The 17,445-nt window shown below is 48.8% G+C and overlaps 1 protein-coding gene and 1 long non-coding RNA gene across 2 annotated transcripts; one reads left to right on the top strand and one right to left on the bottom strand.

The window, feature by feature from the left end:
* Nucleotides 1-3,853: 3,853 nt before the first annotated feature.
* LOC120651544 lies at nucleotides 3,854-9,103 on the bottom strand. Its single transcript, XR_005666222.1, has 2 exons — nucleotides 8,647-9,103; nucleotides 3,854-5,951 (listed from the first exon to the last, which is right to left on the bottom strand). It is a non-coding gene; the product is annotated as an uncharacterized LOC120651544 (long non-coding RNA).
* Nucleotides 9,104-11,027: 1,924 nt separating this feature from the next.
* Nucleotides 11,028-15,073, top strand: LOC120651541 (WEB family protein At5g16730, chloroplastic-like). The gene is made up of 3 exons (XM_039929059.1): nucleotides 11,028-11,427; nucleotides 11,911-12,253; nucleotides 12,404-15,073. Exons 1-3 carry the CDS (start codon nucleotides 11,399-11,401, stop codon nucleotides 14,819-14,821), a joined length of 2,790 nt encoding a protein of 929 aa, XP_039784993.1. The 5' UTR covers nucleotides 11,028-11,398; the 3' UTR covers nucleotides 14,822-15,073.
* Nucleotides 15,074-17,445: the final 2,372 nt, after the last annotated feature.

Below are 17,445 nucleotides of genomic sequence, written 5' to 3'. Positions count from 1 at the left end.
ATATATATATATATATATGAGAGGGGGGCTAAGATTATGAACACACTTCAAGTTGAAGCTCAAGCTCTGTTTCTTGTTTTCGCTCACCACCATCACCAACAAAGACATGCCGCAACACCAAATTCGGCGCCCAAGATGCCACCGCCGCAAGATCGATTTTGCCAACAGCCTCGCCGTCGCAACGCACGGTGTTGGACCCCTCCCCTCCACAGAGATATCTCGGCCCAGATACAAAAGAGCCTATGCCAATATGGGTTGGCTTGCCAAAAAATAGAAAATTGGGCTTGTCACCTATCAAGTTGCCCAGACGACCATTGCCTGGCGGCGCTGCTTGAAATTAATTACACCTGATCACGCACATTAACATTTCTCCCCAGGCCGATGCTGGTTATGCCTTTGCCCCAGCACCACACCACCTCAAAGGCAAGAACCAAGAGCAAGATCGCCGCACCGCCATCTCCTCCTATGCTCACTCGAGATGGTCGTTTTGATAGGAGACTAGGACAAGATGGATGTTTTCTAGCACTCTTGCTAGATGAGGCTACACGCCGTGGTGCCGTTCGTTGGCATCGATAGTCACCATGCCACCGACATAGCTTCTCACTTCAAAAGGGCGCGACATGGCTACTAATGCAAGCAGGATGTCACCATCGACAATCGCGCCGCCCTGGCGAAGGGCAATGCGGTGGAGCAAGGGATGCAACATCGTTGTGAGGTATGTTTTCTGTTCTGTTTTGATTTAATTAGGCAAAGAAAGTTGATGGAAAAAAAAGTTCTTGCTTTTCAAACATGCATGAAGTGTTCTGACTTCTGATTTCTATTGCCAATTTCCGTGCTGTCTTAATTTGGTTTCTAAGGTGAAGGATTTTGGGTTAATGGAAAAAATTCTTGTTTTTTCAAACATGCATAAATGTGTTCTGACATTTAATTCGCATCCATAAAAAACAAGGTACGCGGATCTTGCAAATACCGCAAGATGGAGGAAGAGGCAACAACTGAGATTATAGGCCATCATCCTGAGGTAATTTCCGTGCTGTCTTAATTTGGGTTCTAAGGTAGAGGATTTCGGGTTAATAACTAGTATTGGTATCAGGACTCTGATGACAGCAATAAAGTAGGTGAGCAACAACATTGGATCTTATACCCTCACTGCACCAAAAAGACTTTCACCTAGATACTAAATTGAGAGACCAACTCTATACGAGAACTCAAGTCTTTATTCACCATAATTTAATATAACACAAGACTATTGCACCCGTTATGTGGCTATCTATTATGACACTACTACACTATATGGTAACCTTGCCATCTCCTAATTAGATCTCTTATGCCATAGTATGGGAAGAGGGGAGCAGAGCACCTCTATTTATACGACTTCATGGCTCATATGGTTTTGTCATGTGTCTATCTTCTGCACACTTCCTAAAAAATATCTAACTCTAAAATTTTTCTCATACTTATCTAAATATACAAATATCTAGTTTCTAGAGCATTCCACATTTTACCGTGAAGCATGGTAACCATAGTGTGGCAGAACCGCCCGAATTAATCCGGATCAAGTGCGCTAACCATCACCATAAAAGCAATTAGGGCTAACTCGCACTTGAAAAGGAGTAATCCGATAGTTTGTCAGGTAATACCCCGATAAAACCACTTGAATTTTTTGATCGAACCCAAAGAAAACATAAATCTCGCACAAAGGCGACTCCATAGTTTACAACATTCCACAAATTTTACATCGCAGAATCTAATAAACATTATTACAAATCGAGTTCAAAATTTATAAAAGTACTTCAGAGTTCAAATTCAGAAACATAGTTCAGAGTTCAAATCCTAGTCTAACGTCTGGTCTGGACGTCCCAGGAGCTCAGGTCGAGAAGAGCCCTGTGGCGTCCAGGCCAAGAGATCGTTTCTGTGTATGTGTGGAAAAAATCTCTGAGAGAGAGTCCCCTACAGGGATCCGTCTCCTCCCTTCTATACTTCAAGAGAGGACATGACGTACAGTAGAGAGAGAGAGTCAACTCATTGTGGACCCTGCGGCGCCGTAGTCGCCGTCCACCTTCGCGGACAGACTTGTCCCATCGCGTGGTTTGCGGGGTGGTGGATAACGTGGAGTCGTCCTTGCCACGTAGCGGCACGCCCTGCTCTGTGCGTACCACGTCGTAGGCCATGATGGGTATGAGCCACTGTTCATTGCGTTCTGGCGCACAGAGTGATTCACGTGGTGGTCCCCACCTCCAATTGCAGGCCCAATCCTTTTCCCGATTCCATTGGTCCTCTCCAGGGTTAACCATTTCGTTTTCGTTGCAAATCCCGGTGTTTAGCGGAAACGAAATTTCGTTCCGAAATTTCGGTAAATTTCAGCGAATTTCGGTGACTTTTGGCCGAAATTTTTTGAATTTTGAATTTTCAAACGAAATTTTCCGAAAAATACCGAAATTTTTTTTCCCGGTAAGTAGCGAAAACGAAATTTTTCGCCGAATTTCGGCGAAATTTCGCCGAAATTTAAAACCCTGGTCCTCTCTCTCCTCTCTTCGTCTTCCTCTATCGTCTCTTTTTGCTACTGCATTAAACGCCCCGGCGTGGCTGGGCGAGGGCCGCGTGGCAGGATGGAGGTAGCGCGGCCAGGGCGGTGGGCTTCCTAGGGATGCGAGCGCACTCCCCGACTCCGGCGGCGGCAGCGACGAGCTACCTTGGGCGCTCGTCCCCCGACGACGGCGAGCTCCCCCGCCCTGGTGGCGGCGAGCTCCCCCAGGTGCTAGGTACGGACGTTTTTTTCTTTTTGATTTTTAGATGCAAAAGTTTTTCTAAAATTTTTTCCTCAAACTTTTTTTTTATTTTTGATGGAACAGTTTTCCATAAAAAAATTTCTCCTGAATTTTTTTATTTCGAATGCAAAAGTTTTCCTTTAAATTTTTTTCTCAAAATTTTCTCTTTTAAATTTTTCTCACCAAAATTTTTGCACTCTCTCCAAATTTTTTCCTTAAAAAATTCTATAAAAAGTTTTATATCAGAAAACGACAAAAAATTACTACAAAAGGAAAAAAAGAAAACGGTCGTAACGTCGACCGTAGGGACGTCTCCCTACGATCGCTCGTTAATTAGCGGGCCCAGAAAAATCTCCTTTTGCGAATGATCACTCCGATCCACAAGGGGTATGACTTCACCTGACCAAACGGCAGGTCATAAATACGGACGGACATACATGTTTGCAGTTTTTTTAGATTGTACAGTACACTAGTTGAATGTCCGTGTGTTGCTACGGGAAATAAAAAATTTACAACACAATGCATGGAAGGTGGAAAAAATGGAATTGATCTTAGCAACATGCTACGATTGCATCATATTGTTGTACAACAAAATAGTACCATTTACGGAATAAAGTATTATCAATCTATTCATACAGCAAAAGGAAGTGTTTTTTTCCAAACATCTACACTTTCATGTTAAGTAGTTCCCAAATCACATTGAAATCTTTAAATACTTTTTGAGCATCCGTAAAGCTTGAACTCACTTTCAAAAGGTTCTGCTTATGATGCGACTCAAATATTGTTGTACAACTCACTTTAGAACTTTCATGTCTTACGGCTCCCATGAAACATGTGCAATCCTAGCCTATCTACGCAACAGAGGGGAGACACGGACATCATGTTGTGCGCCCAACACCGCATGGATAGATCATCGTGCCCATAATGTGCTCCCTCTGGGTGGAGCTAGATGGAGGGTGCTCCCTTCAATTGGGTCCCGGACTCCGCCAGAAACATGGACACATCGGTCATATTTCCTCTGCATCCTGAATATTCTGTATTCTTTTTGTTGACACATTGACAGCCATATGCAAGTGAAAACTGGATTGGAAGCAAGGATCAACTTACAATGATTGTCAATTTGTCATAAAAGTTGAGCTACATCAGCAGTTACTCTCCACTATGCATACAGTCGGAGATATATTTATTTCCTATACAATCAGCTGATGTAGGATGAAGGCATGAAGCAAAGCTTATCACTGTATATCAATCAGCCAATAGTACTGACTCTTAAACTCTATTATCCCTCCTCTAAAAGTGCCAAAGAACAATTGGAATCCGAAAGAATCATGAGCCAGAATCAATTGCCAGAATCTGAGGGTAAATATATTAAAGCAATAGAAATGGAGAAGAAAAAAAGATCCATAAGCTCCTAATAATTTATGCTAACTTGATGCTGTGATTTACCTAGCCCCCAAGTAGAAATCTTTTCTTCTTTAGCACCTCAGCCTTCCTCTTCAAATCTTATTGGAATAGCAGAAAGAACAACCAGGTGATTAACGCAATGCCGACCACAACATGTTTGTTAACCCATTTATTAGCACAACTCACGGAACCTGCAGTGCTCCACACAGCTGTTGCTCTTAGCAGCTTGCAGTCATGGTGACCACGATCTGAACCTGGAAGCCTCTGAAGGACTAATCAAGTAGATCGTAAAATGTAAAAACATGAAATAGTGGAACAAAAAATATACAAATTAGAGAAATCTGTAGATAGTGCTAGATCAGCACAATCCTGTGTAAATATTGATACATTATCCACTGAATTGGCCATGGAACCTTGAGTAGCCAATCAAGAACATCACAGAGTATATACCCCTAAACATAGATCAGTTGCCTACAATAAGTCAATAACTTGGTGACCGTTGGAATCTACATGTCAATATGATGATATATAATTGAAGAATAGTGAAGTTTTCCCTATTTCTTTATGCTTGGATTATATAACATGAAAATCATTCATAAAAAAAAATACTTGCTGTTGTCAGGTAATCTCATATGTTTTCCTACCATAATCGGACAAATCATTTCTCATGCGAGAGTAATCAAGTACTTTCCAACAACACACTAAAAACTTTTTGGTCCATGAAAAAAAAAATCACCTGCGTATGGAAAAATAGCATCAATTTCCAAGAGCCCACTCCAATGATTCTGATAGCATCTTTAACTTGGACAATCAATAATTACTGATTTTAGCATATTCAAAAAGGAATACAAATGCACTCTGAGTAGCTCCAAACTGTAGCAACACACTGATGCGACAACAACAGAGCAAGGAAGCAAGGATAAATGAAACTGGCCCAAGAAAAGTGATGAAAAGATAATGTGGCAAGATCATCAGCACTGCGGACACAAAATTCAAGGAATCTCTTCAATAATTGAGGCACAAAATAACCTACATGGAAGAAAACAAACTAAATGGTCTAGTTGAAAGGAGGAATCAACAGAGAAACAAACATCGTACACAAAGTAAGTAAATTATCTATGCAGCAATGTTTATTTTAGTTTATCTGAACTAAAACCTTGGCCTTTGGGGAGCTGAACACTTCACTCCTTGGGATGCTCCTGCTTTCTACCATCAAGAAGTGACCCTGCTGGTTACAAAGACCCAAACAAAAGCTAGAGTTCAATAAATAAATCTCCCATCATATTTTATTAGCCAATAGTAGATAGAATGATAGATAGTGGTGCACTGTGCAGATAGTTCAAGAGAAAACATAATTGAGTAAAGTTCTGGTATATCTCAATGTAGTTTCACAAATACGAGAAAAAACAGAGCATACATGCAGAAATGGATCTTATATAAGGATGTGATTACTTGGTCGTTATTAGTTGCAAAATTCATCGATCCATTCTATAACTTATTTTACCATCTTGCTGTAGGCACAAATCAAGGAAGTGATAAGTAATAACCTGCAAATAGTGAATCATCAGGTGTGTAGCTTGCTTGTTACTACCGCATTGTAGGCATGCATTATTTGACATATAACAAAGAGCAAAATGATCCAGCATGCAGATTGCAGCAGAATGTAGAAAAAGGGGGAAAACTGGGTACCTCAACGAGCATAAGTCTAGACTCCTGAGTTTGTTTGGAAGGGGTAGATGTAAATTAGCCATCTCCCGTACATTCTACCTAGACCACCAACTGCATAAAACCAGCACCCAGTATATGGCATCACTTGCATCAGAAACCCTAGACCTACCACGGATGTTGTAACACCCTGCCCGGATACTCCGGCCATTGGCCCGGATACTCCGGGCGTGGAGTTTCTATTTCCCCTAATTTGGTCATCTGAGTCCCACAAATATAATAAACACTCTATTTCTCTCTCTCTCCCTCTCTCAGCAGCTCACTTTCACTCCCTCCCCGTTTCCTCTCTTCCTCTCACTCCCTCACCTTGCCCTACCTCTCCCCCAAGCCCTAACCTCCAAATCTCCCATCCCAACTCGACCCCAAAGCCATAGAAGCTTCCAACCGGCGTGGGGAACCTTCCTCTCCATGTGTTCCTCCTCGGGGTGTCTTCGTTTTCAAGTTCTTCGCGCGGGAACGGCTCGTTCAAGGTATGCTAATTTGTGCCGGCCCGATCTATCTTTCTAGGGGGTTTTGAGTGGTTTCCTCTAGTCAATCATCTCCTTATGCATCCTTGAACTAGGATTCAAGAGGGTTTCAATTTTGGTGGGCTAGTTTTTCCACCATGAGAATTTCTGTTCTTGGTAGAAAAAAATGTTGTCGGGCTCGGAGACTCCGGGTATAAGCCCGGATACTCCGGATTTTTAACATTCCGGGGACAACTCCGGGTATAAGCCTGGATACTCCGGACTTGGAACACTCCGGAGAAAACTCCGGGTATAGGTCCGGAAACTCCGGACTTGGGAGTCCGGATACTCCGGGTATTCGTCCGGATACTCTAGATTTTTGGGGAATGTTTTGGGCTAGAGAGTGCAATTTTTGTGTAAATTACTAGTAGTTGCATCTAGTCTTTGGCTATTTTAAGGTTGCAACCCATTTATGCATTTCTCATGGCAATTGCATACATGTAGAAACCGCAGCCGAGGAGGTCGTGTACGAGGTGGTTGCGGAGCCACCGGAGCCGCTGGAGCAGGCCCAACAGGAGGAGAGGCGTGAGAACCCGGCCCAAGGCCCAGTTCACCCCAGTACCAGCAGCAACCCGAAGGCAATCCCCGGTGCAAATCCTACTATTTCAAATTATGACACATATATATATATCTCTGATAATTGTGCATTAGGTTTAGGAATTGTTTGAAACCTTAGTTGCATGATCTCTAGGCTTTTCTGGGCCTCATACTAGTATGAATAGGTCGTTAGCACTGCTATGCTTAATATGGCTCGATAGAAGTCGAGTGGTAATTTTGTCACTCGCGAGATATAAGATGTCTTTAGATTACAGTATATGTATTATTATATTCAAGATGGAAGGTATGGGATGGGAGACCGGATGGGGAATGGTGTAGCCCCATCTGTGTTGATTAAGGACCGTTCCGTTGTCGGCTGTGCTGATCGGGGATTGAATTGTACTAACCGCATGCCGGGAGTAGGAGGTAGTCGAAACCGGTAAGCCGAGTACTGCCTCGCTTCGAAAGTACAGAACTTCATCACCACCCCTTAGGGCGAGTCGAGTAGTCGCGGAGAAACGGGATGCATATGTTTACTTTTGGTGGTCTCACGTTGAGCTCGACTGATTATATGTAGTTGGGGCGGTTCTGTAGTTCGAGACGGGGAGGGGAAATGTTTGTGCGTGGGGTCCGACGGGGCTTTTGCGTGCCGTGTTGGTTAGGTCCACCTTGCAAGGTTAAATCGAATTGATTCGCCGTGTCTCGCGGTTATGAGGGCCTTGGTCTCCTGATCACATCATAGAAAGGAAATGCAAAAGAATGAGATGAGATGGGCTGATATTATTTAATTAATGGTTGCTCACCTTGATTGTTGTAGTTTTACAAATCCTAGGTGGTTAGTAATTCTATTAATATAAATGGAGGCTAAAACCTGAAAAATAAGGACTCACCTCTAGTGTTTTTCTTGCAAATCCAACCACCCGCCAAAATGTCTTGCATGTCTAGATATGTGGGCTAAGTTATACCCACTGATCGGGTAAGTCTTGCTAAGTACTAGTTGCTCAGGGTTTGTTGCCACCAATTTTTTGTTACAGGACACCCGGACGTTGATTTCTGCCCCTGCTGCGTCAAATTCATCCGCAGATATGCGGAGGGGTGGGAAGTGGTGGAGAGAGACCCTTAGATTAGGGATTTGGCGGGTTGCACACTTGATGGCAAGGTGTGCAGCCCTCAGTTTTGTTTCGGCCGGTCTGACCGGTCAGTGGACCGGTCTGACCGGTGGTTGGTTAGGCCAGGTAGCACCGGTCTGACCGGTGAGACGTACCGGTCTAACCGGTGGTGTTAGAACTGAACCAGTGAAGTAATGTAGTTGTATATTTTTTTTTTCCATTTGAGCTTGGCTACGCTATGTAAAAACTGTAAATTATGTAAATTACGTAAATTACGTGAGCTTGTGTTTTGAACTAAATTTGTAAAACTCTCGTTATCGGTTGTCATCCTTGTATATTTTCAAGTATTTTGTCGTGCTGGTACCATCTGCGCCCGCCTTCGCGTGGGACTTCTGGTGATGTTTCGATCGGGCCGTGGGTTGAGAAAGGATCGCCAAATTAAGCCATTAAGCTAATGCGCCCGATGTGTTCAAATGACGGTCGTTACGCTTAACTAGAGTTTAAATTTGGCGGTTCCGTCACAGATGTGTCCAAATTAAGGATACAATGGAAGGAAAAACTAAGTCGCATGTTGATTAGGAGATGGAATCGACGTACCACAATCTTGCCTTTCGTATCCTCACGACAGCGGTGACGGCGAGGGAGGCAGTCAGGCTCGCTTTGCTTTTATCTTCTCGCTGTTCAGGAGGTCGGAGACTGCCGGTTCGAGCAGGACGGTGACCAGGACGGGGAGGCGGGGAACTTCCGGCTCGAGGAGGACGCCGTCGCGAGGAGGAGCAGGACGGCGGCTTCGGACGGAGGGCGACGCGGGAGCGGCGGCGTCGATCTGGGAGGCGAAGGGCGACGCGGTCGCGGCGACGTCGCTGCGAGACGGGGAGTACGACGACGCCGCCGCGAGGAGGACGGGGAACTGCCGATGCGGGACGGTCGCGAGACGGGGAGGGCGACGACGCCGCGAGGAGGACGGGGAACTGCCGATGCGGGACGGTCGTTTTTGCGCGAGCGGGCAACTGCCAATGCGGGACGACCTTTTTGCGCGAGCGGCCGGGCAGACTCACGGAGGAGGCGGACGCCCGCGAGTGTCGACAGAACTTGGTGTTTTTAGGTAGTAGGAGACATGCGTTTCACATACATGTTTGCATGTACGAGTTCCCCTACAACGCCCGCCGTGCGTGGGGATGAGGCCCGGCCAACCCAAGCGTTGGTGGATCGTGGGCTGAGCAGCAGCCTGAACTGACCTAAGATGGGCTTATCATTTCTGGTGGACCGAATGCATTGTGTGGATCAAAATTTTGGCCGATGCTGGTTTCCCGCGGGCGGCGGGCCGTGTGGCTCCGTTCCCATCCGTCCGGTGTGTCGGCTGGCCCGGCCCCATCCACCGTCACACACGGGGAGGCCGCTAACCTCGCATCGCATCGCATCGCATCGCGACCGGTGATGGCGTGGTTACGACACTGACGAGCGGGCCCCGGATGGAGCGGGGACCACACGTCAGGTTCGAAGACGGGCGTCCGCGTAGAAAGACCCGGAAGGGAGAGACTTGCTGCGTTGGTTGGGACACCGTTTTCGGCCGCTGCCTTTTTTTTCTGGGCGGGAAAAAGGAGAGGAGAGAGGTCGCGGGGCGGGGCCCACCGTCGATGGAGCGCACGCGGCCGTCCCGTCCAACGCACGCAAACGCAAAGCTCCATCCATCCATCTCCGTGTATGGGCGGGCGCGGGGCGCCCCATGCACAAACGCCGTGCCCCCGGGGCTGGCTCGTCGACGTCGTCGTGTAGCTAGCTAGCTAGCTCCTCGGCTTGGCCGGGCAGCAGAGCGGGGACATGGATCGGAGACTGGAGACTTGGAGAGAAACATTTCAGCGGCAAGGACGAGGTGATCGAGATGACGACGACGGAGCAGCAGCGTGCTCCATCCAGCTGCCGTAGCAAGCGCGGAAGCAATATCATCCGGTGCAAGTACTACTGGTTCATGGCAAGGCAACCGGTATTAGTACGGCGCAGCGCTAGCTAGTAGCCTAGTACTAGTAGTAGTCTTCGCTTGCAAACCATGCGGATAACTCGCGTCCGTACCGGCGGTTGCACCGCACGACGACGCGTCGCGCCGCTGGTATGCATTCCCTCTGTTTCGGCAGCTATACAGCCTCCAGCCCAACAGTGTTTTTTCTCTCACACCGTTTCAGCACCAGCTTCCAGCCACCAGCCAGCCAACAGTATTTTTCTCTCACACCACTCCAGCCACCAGCTCCAGCTGCAGCCCAGCGAACAGAGTGATTGTGTGGTGTGTGAAGCATAGTATATAGCAGTGGGGCACGTGCGCGGGCTTGCTCCGGTGGCCATGCAGCTGTCTCTCTTCTCTCTTCCTCTTCTGTTCGGTCGGCAACAATAATCCAAATAAATTATGTTTTTTCTTTCCGAATACCAAATAAATTATGGTGATGCGGTTACACACTTATTACAATAATTTGCGGTATATAAGATAGATATGCGTCGGTTGGCACAACTTTCCTTGGTTGTTCTTTTTTTTTGGTTCAAGTGGGACTTGCATATCGCGCTGGCGTCTATATATTAATTATACTGTGTACCCCTTATAACTAATTTTGTTCATAGATAGAAAAAGCTTAGCAGTTTATATACAAAACACAGATGTATAGATCATCTACAATTTATAAACGCACAGTGTGCCGACCGAACCACAGAAGAGGCGAGGCGAGGCGAGGCGATACGCGGTGGAGGGCGAGCGAGGCATGTGCTGGCCACGGTGGCGTCCGTGCATGATTTGCTGCGCAGCGCGGCGATGTGGGGGTGGCGTAAAGTCAGTCGGGCGCACCAATCCCACCTCCCGTTCCCGAGAGGAGACTAATTGCATCTTCGGCAGGAGGCAGGAGGACGACGGGGAGTACCAGGAGGCAGTGCCGCAGTGTACCACAACGACCGCTCTCCATCCATAGGTAGGAGTAGGATCCTAGGGGTCAGGGAGGGAGATGAAAAGATGGAGTAGTTGCTACGGTTGACGAGGAGGAGGAGCAGACAGACTGCGAAACGGGAGGCGGACGGGGTCCCCGTAATCGCAGTCGCGGCGACGCGAGACGACGAGGCGGAGAGCAGAGCAGCGGAGGAGGAGGACGCTTCGCCCGCATCTCACCTGCCTGCACGGCTCGCTCGCCTCGCCCTGGCTGTGGCCCCTTTCGGGCCGGCCGCCTTTGCCTTTCGCCTTTTTGCTGGGGTGCGCTTGCTCCCCCTCTCTCTCCTCCCTCCTCTCCCCTACCCGGCTACCACTCCCCCCTCCCCCCCCCCCCCCACTCCCTTCTTCTCCACTCGGCCGCCGGGCACTCCGCCGCGCACCAGATAGATGTCCACAATGCTGCCCTCCAGAACAAGGTGACGTATCACATCCCCCCCGCACTCGCCCTCCCGCATTTTTTTCGTCGCCTCAGTTTTTCGCGGTTCGGGTTTCGGTTGCATCTCCGTTTCCGAGTGGCAGATCTATCCCGTTTGGTCGGGAGCGTTTGGATTTTCTCTTCTCCTCAGATTTGCTGCGCCGCGCTTGCCTTTCCGTCGGGATTTCCATGGCTCGTGCGATTTCCGCCGCACGCGCTCGCGCCAGTGCGCCGTCTCCAGATGCCCGCTTCGCCCCCGTAAAATGCTCGAATTTTCGATCGTAACGGCCGCTCCGTCTTGCGAGTGTACTCTCTTGGTTTGTGTTTGATCCTAACTAGAAGAGAGAGAGAGAGAGAGAGAGAGAGAGAGAGAGAGAGAGAGAAGTCGAGCCTGCGTGATTTCACTCCCCACTTCCGTTCTCGATTCGGCAACGGAGGAAGGAAAAAAAATAGTTCCATTTCTAATGGATGTCGCCATTGGCAGATCTGGGCCGAACGAGTCCCCCATCAGCAGCAGGGGCAGGCCGAGCACGCCGTCCTCCGCCCACCGCCCGTCCACGCCGTCCTCAGCCCACCGCCCGTCCACGCCGTCCTCCAGCCACCGCCCGTCCACGCCCGGCGGCACCAGGAGGAGCAGCGTCGGCACGCCGTCCACGCCGCGCTCCCGCGCCAACGGCGCCGGGCCGTTCAAGTCCGAGCCCAACTCGCCGCCGTCGGCGACCGCGCAGAGCGCGCGCCCGCGCCTCTCGTTCGACCGCTCGCCGAGATCCGCGGACTCCAAGCCCGTCGTCGAGCGCCGGGTGCCCAAGATCGGCACGCCTCCTGATGTAAGTGCGCTGCACTTCACTGCACTGTCTTCTTTTTTTTTCCCCTATCTGTCACTGAGTCGCCGAAATGGTGCTGCATTGTGAAAATTCTGTCGTTCTTGGTGCACACTGTGGTGGTTGGTCACTGTGATTTTGTCCATGGGATTGCAGAAGCAGCCGCGGAGGGAGGCCGAACTGCAGGCGCGGCTTGAGTCCGCCCAGGAGGACCTGAAGAAGGCCAAGGATCAGCTGGCCTTCATCGTCGGGGAGAGGGACCGTCTTGTTGGGGAGCTCAATGAGGCCAAGCGAGTCGCTGATGAGACCCACGAGAAGCTCCAGGATGCCCTCATGGCCAAGAGGTGGGCCGAGGAGGCCACCGAGATCGAGAAGTTCCGGGCGGATGAGCTCGAGCAGGCAGGCATCGACGAGGCGCAGAGGCGGGAGGAGGAGTGGCAGAGGGAGATTGAGTGCGTGCGTGGCCAGCATGCCGCCGACCTGGAGTCTTTGGTCAACACGACAGAGGAACTAGAGAGGCTCAGGCATGATCTTTCGATGGCGAACGAGGCTAAGAAGGCTGCACTTGGCCACGCAGATGATGCCATGAAGATCGCTGAGGTCAATGCGGAGAAGGTGGAGGTCCTCTCAAACGAAGTTGTTCGATTGAAAGGGTTGCTTGATTCAACTGCTGCAAGCGAGGAGAGTAAAGCCCGTGAAACTGAGGTTCTTGTTAAGAATCTGGAGTCGGAGGTTTCATCTCTAAAAGTCAAGCTTGAGGAGGCAAAATTCCTTGAGGACAGACTGGCCCAGGCAGAAAAAACGATTGAGGAGCTTAAATCACAGATAGCTGATGCTCAGAAGGTCGAGTCCAACATCCGCCAGCAATTAGAAGAATGGAAGGAGAAGTCGGGATCACTTGAGATGAAACTGGAGGAAGTTACTCTGTCCGAGAAGTTCAAAAGTGACTCCCTTGCCTCTACAACTGAAGAGCTGGACAGGATGCACTCTATGTTGCAAGATAGAGAATCAGAACTTGAAGTTCTTAAAGGAAAGACAACCGCCTTGGAAATCGAGGTGGCAAGGCTTTTAGCAGAAGTAAATGACTCCAACGAGCATTTGGATGCATCGCAGCAAGAGGTGTTTGGACTGCAGACAACAATAGATGTTCTGAGGAACAAGCTTGAGGCTGCGGAGCTAGCTGCGTCAGAGGCTCTGGACAATGAGAAGACTGCTAACACGAAGATCGAAGGCTTGACCGAGGAAAAAACTAAGCTCATCAGTGAGCTGGAAGGTGCTATACATAGAGAGGAGAGAGAGAAAAGGGCGGTGGAGGATCTTACTGCTGCATTGGATAAGGCATCTTGCGAGGCACATGAAGCCCACGATAGGTTTCAGAAGAAAGAAGATGATTACGAGCATGCTCTTGCACAGATAGGTGATCTGAAGATGGCTCTAAAGAGTAAGGAAGAGAGTTATGAGGTAATGCTCCATGAGGCAAACAATGACATAATTGGTCTAAGGGAAATTGTCGAGAAGCTGGAGGCTGAAGTGAGCAAGTACAGAGATGAATGTGATTCTAAGGAGCTTGACCTTATCACAGCAAACAAGCAGTCTGAACAAGAAATTGCTGCTCTTAAAGTAGAAGCCGAGCAGGTAGCTGCATCACTGCAAGGTGCAGAGCACGAGCTTGAAGCAGCCAATGAAGAGAAAGAGAGGCTTCAAGAGAAACTTGCGTACACAGAAGCAGCAGTTGCTGAAGCCAACAAGGCTGTGCAGGAGGCAAAGACTGAGAAGGAGAGGCTTCAAGGGAAGCTTGCGCACACGGAATCAGCGGTTGCTGAGGCCAACATGGCTGCACAGGAAGCAAAGACTGAGATGGAGAGGCTTCAAGAGAAACTGACATACACGGAGTCAGCGGTTGCTGAAGCCGACAAGGGTGTGCAGGAAGCAAAGGCCGAGAGTTCGCTGCTGAGGGAGAGGTTACTTGACAAAGAGAATGCATTGCAGAACCTAACCCAGGAGAATGATGAATTCAGGATGCGAGAAGCTGATGCCATGAAGAAAATAGAGGAGCTGTCTGCTCTTCTTGCCGAAGCTATGATAAAGAAGCATCCTGAGGAGGAAGAGAAGCTAGTTGTTGTGGATGAGGCGCACAGTTCTGTGGGTGAAGAATTTACCCGTTCTATTGCAGAAAATGAAGATACGGAAGAAATTGATGATAAAAAGTTGCATGTGGAAGTCAACGTAGATGATATGAAGTACAATGGATGCATGAATCACGAAGAGAAAGATGACTGCAAGGTCGACCAAGAGGAGCTGAAGATTGATCACAGTGTGCAAGAGAGCGGCAAAGTTGCAGAGAAGGAAGAACAGGCAGAAAACAGAAAGCAGGAGACTGAGTCGTCGAATGATGAACTGGATTCCAAGAAGGAGGACAGCAGCACCGAGACCGCAAATGGAACGACCGTACCAGAGGATACGGCGAGTAAAGTGGCAATGTCCCCGACGAAACCGCAGCAGCAGCAGCAGAAAAAGAACAAGCCTCTGCTGAAGAAGTTTGGGAGCTTACTGAAAAAGAAAAACAGCAAGTAGCAAAACAGCGCCATGTACCATTAGTGTCGTTTTGATTTTTATTTTCTTTTTGGTTTGTTTGACGCGGTCTTGTGCTTCCTATGCGCTTTACTGCCAATGCCTGTATTTGTGGTGATTGGAGAAGTTTGTGGGTGTCGCGATTTTTTTTCTTTCTCTTTTTTACGTTTAACTTGGACCTTCTCTTGCTGCTCCGTATATCCACGTTTGTGGCAGTTCACTTGTGTGTATAAATGGAGTTCCTCCTAATCAGAATGGCTGGCTATTCGTTTCAAAAAAAAAAACTCTGCAGCTGACAGCTCCTTGATTGTAATGCAATGTACTGTGTTGCCAGTGACCTACCCCCTCTGTCCCGATTTAACTGTCGCTCAGGAACAGTGATTCCCCTCACAGGCGCGCTCTCCTAGCGACAGTTAAAAGGGAACGGAGGGAGTAACCTGGATTTGATGCTATTGTTAACAAGTCTTTCCATCCATTTCATATCATCATAATGCTGAACACCTGCAATGAAGTGAAGCGAAGCGAGTTGGCTCATGATTGTCTGTGTGGTTGCAGGCTCCTAATCTTTGGTGGTTGCTTAAGAAGACGGCATCGATCGATCAAATCGGGATCAGGTGAGTAAAAGGGGCAGCAGGTGTGACCGGATTGGAATCATTTAGGCAGGCGCCGGTAGTTGGGTTATCATCGGCTCTTACCACACCGACGACAGCAAAGTATCAAATCTTTTCTGGCGGCAGCAGGTTTTGTTTAATCCGCTCCAGGCTTTTTACATTTTTGTCGGATGCATGATTCCCTGGGTGCGTGTCCTGACGCACGCCACCGGCTCGGTTGGCTCGTCGGTTTTCCCCCCAACCGTGAGCCGCTGATGACATGTGAATCCTCGTGCCCGCAGCCGCTGGATGGTTGGAGGAGCCCATGGGATGGGATGGGAGTTTGGTGGCTCGGCGTCGCTGCGGCTGCGCCCCCGTTGTCCGTCGTCTCGTGCGGCCTATGACTTCTTGCCGGAGAGCGACGTCGCAACCCTCCGACTCCGAGCGGGGGAGCTGTTGCCCCCCGAGACGTCGCTGGCAGCGGCACTGCCGCACCGGGGAGGCAAGGCGATGGCATGGACGGGACGTACGACGAGGGGCCCCGGCTGCAGGATGGCGACCTCCGACCATTCTGACGGAACTTGTGGGATCAGGTCACCTCTGCTGGAGCATATTCTTCACAGCACCTCGTAGTACTGCCTGCAGTGCGTCCTGGTACGAGACAGGGTGTGGTGGTGTGCGTGGCCACTGTAATTGTGCGCACCAACTGCTACTGACTCCTGCCTGAGTTGGGTGCAGCATTCATCATCGTCAAGCTGTGATGCCGGCCGGATGGATTTAGTGGAACTCTCGTACGCAAATTCAGCTGTTCACACACAGAAAGAGCAGACGGACGGACGGTTACTGTAGTGCTGGGAATTGGGCCGGGTCGGGCCGGCACGGCCCAAGCCCATCGTGCTTCGGGCCAAAAGGGGTCGGGCCTAGACGGCTCAAAAAAATTTCGGGCCGTACCGTGCCAGCCCAAAGAGTAAAAATAGAGGCCCGGCCCGGCCCTAAAGCACGTCGTGCCTTCTTCGGGCCGTGCCGGCCCAAGCACGGCCCACATATTACAAAAATCAACAATAAGACATATGAAGATACTCAGATATCAACGATAAGAAACAGCCACAACAGCAAGTATTTGAATATGAAACATACTTAAATATCAGCAATAGTTCATCAATCATTAAGTCAACAGCCACAACAATCCACAATACAGTAAAACAAAGACACGGTTTTGAGGGAAACTAAAATATATTCCACGGTTTGACGAGTCGGCGTCGGCCACAGGATCTTTAATGCGGCCGCGGGGGCTCTTTGACGGGCCATTTCATGCCGGGCCGGCCCAAGCACGGCCTGCGCGTGCGGGCCGTGTCGGGGGCACGACAGGCCGAGATTCAAGGCACGACCCAGCCCTTTCTTCGGGCCGTGCTAGCCCGGCCCTTATGATTTCGTGCTGGGCCGTATTTTGGGCGCCTGTTTTCGGGCCGTGCTCGGGCTGGCCCAGTTGGGCACGGCCCATATTCCCAGCACTAGGTTACTGACAGACAGATGGTTGTGCTCTCCTTCAGCTGCAGAGGTTGTTCCTCCTACCTTTGCAAGAGAGAGGCAAGTTCCTAACCAACACCGTGTTTAGTTCCAAAAATCAAAATTTCAAAAAAAAATTCCGGCACCTGCATGGAGACTTCAATCTAGACGAAATAAAAAGCGCATTGCACAGTTTGCCTGTAAATCGCGAGACGAATCTAATGAACCTAATTAGGCTGTAATTAGACGCGAAATTGCTACAGTAATACTACATTAAAGAATATCTAATGACGAATTAATTAGGCTCATTAGATTCGTCTTGCGATTTACAGACGATTTCTGTAATTTATTTTATGATTAATCTACATTTAGTATTTCAAATGTAGAAATATGCCATTTCAAAAACTTCACAGACGACAACTAACACACGGCCCAAATCCTAGATCTTTACTATAGGTCTACATGATCTATTAATAATATTATAATGTACCACGGCAGTACACAGTGTAACGTAGTCTAGTCGACGTTAAG

Source organism: Panicum virgatum, chromosome 9K (genome assembly GCF_016808335.1).
Source record: "Panicum virgatum strain AP13 chromosome 9K, P.virgatum_v5, whole genome shotgun sequence".
In the NCBI taxonomy this organism is placed as follows: domain Eukaryota; kingdom Viridiplantae; phylum Streptophyta; class Magnoliopsida; order Poales; family Poaceae; genus Panicum; species Panicum virgatum.
The sequence above is the reverse complement of the archived record's forward strand: the minus strand, read 5'-3'. Positions and strand labels throughout refer to the sequence as shown.

Bases quoted from the DNA above. Each gene is read 5' to 3' on its own strand.
- LOC120651541 (XM_039929059.1), top strand. From the start codon at position 11,399: ATGTCCACAATGCTGCCCTCCAGAACAAG. The intron at 11,428-11,910 runs GTGACGTATCAC...CGCCATTGGCAG, and splicing joins ATGCTGCCCTCCAGAACAAG to ATCTGGGCCGAACGAGTCCC. The intron at 12,254-12,403 runs GTAAGTGCGCTG...ATGGGATTGCAG, and splicing joins AGATCGGCACGCCTCCTGAT to AAGCAGCCGCGGAGGGAGGC.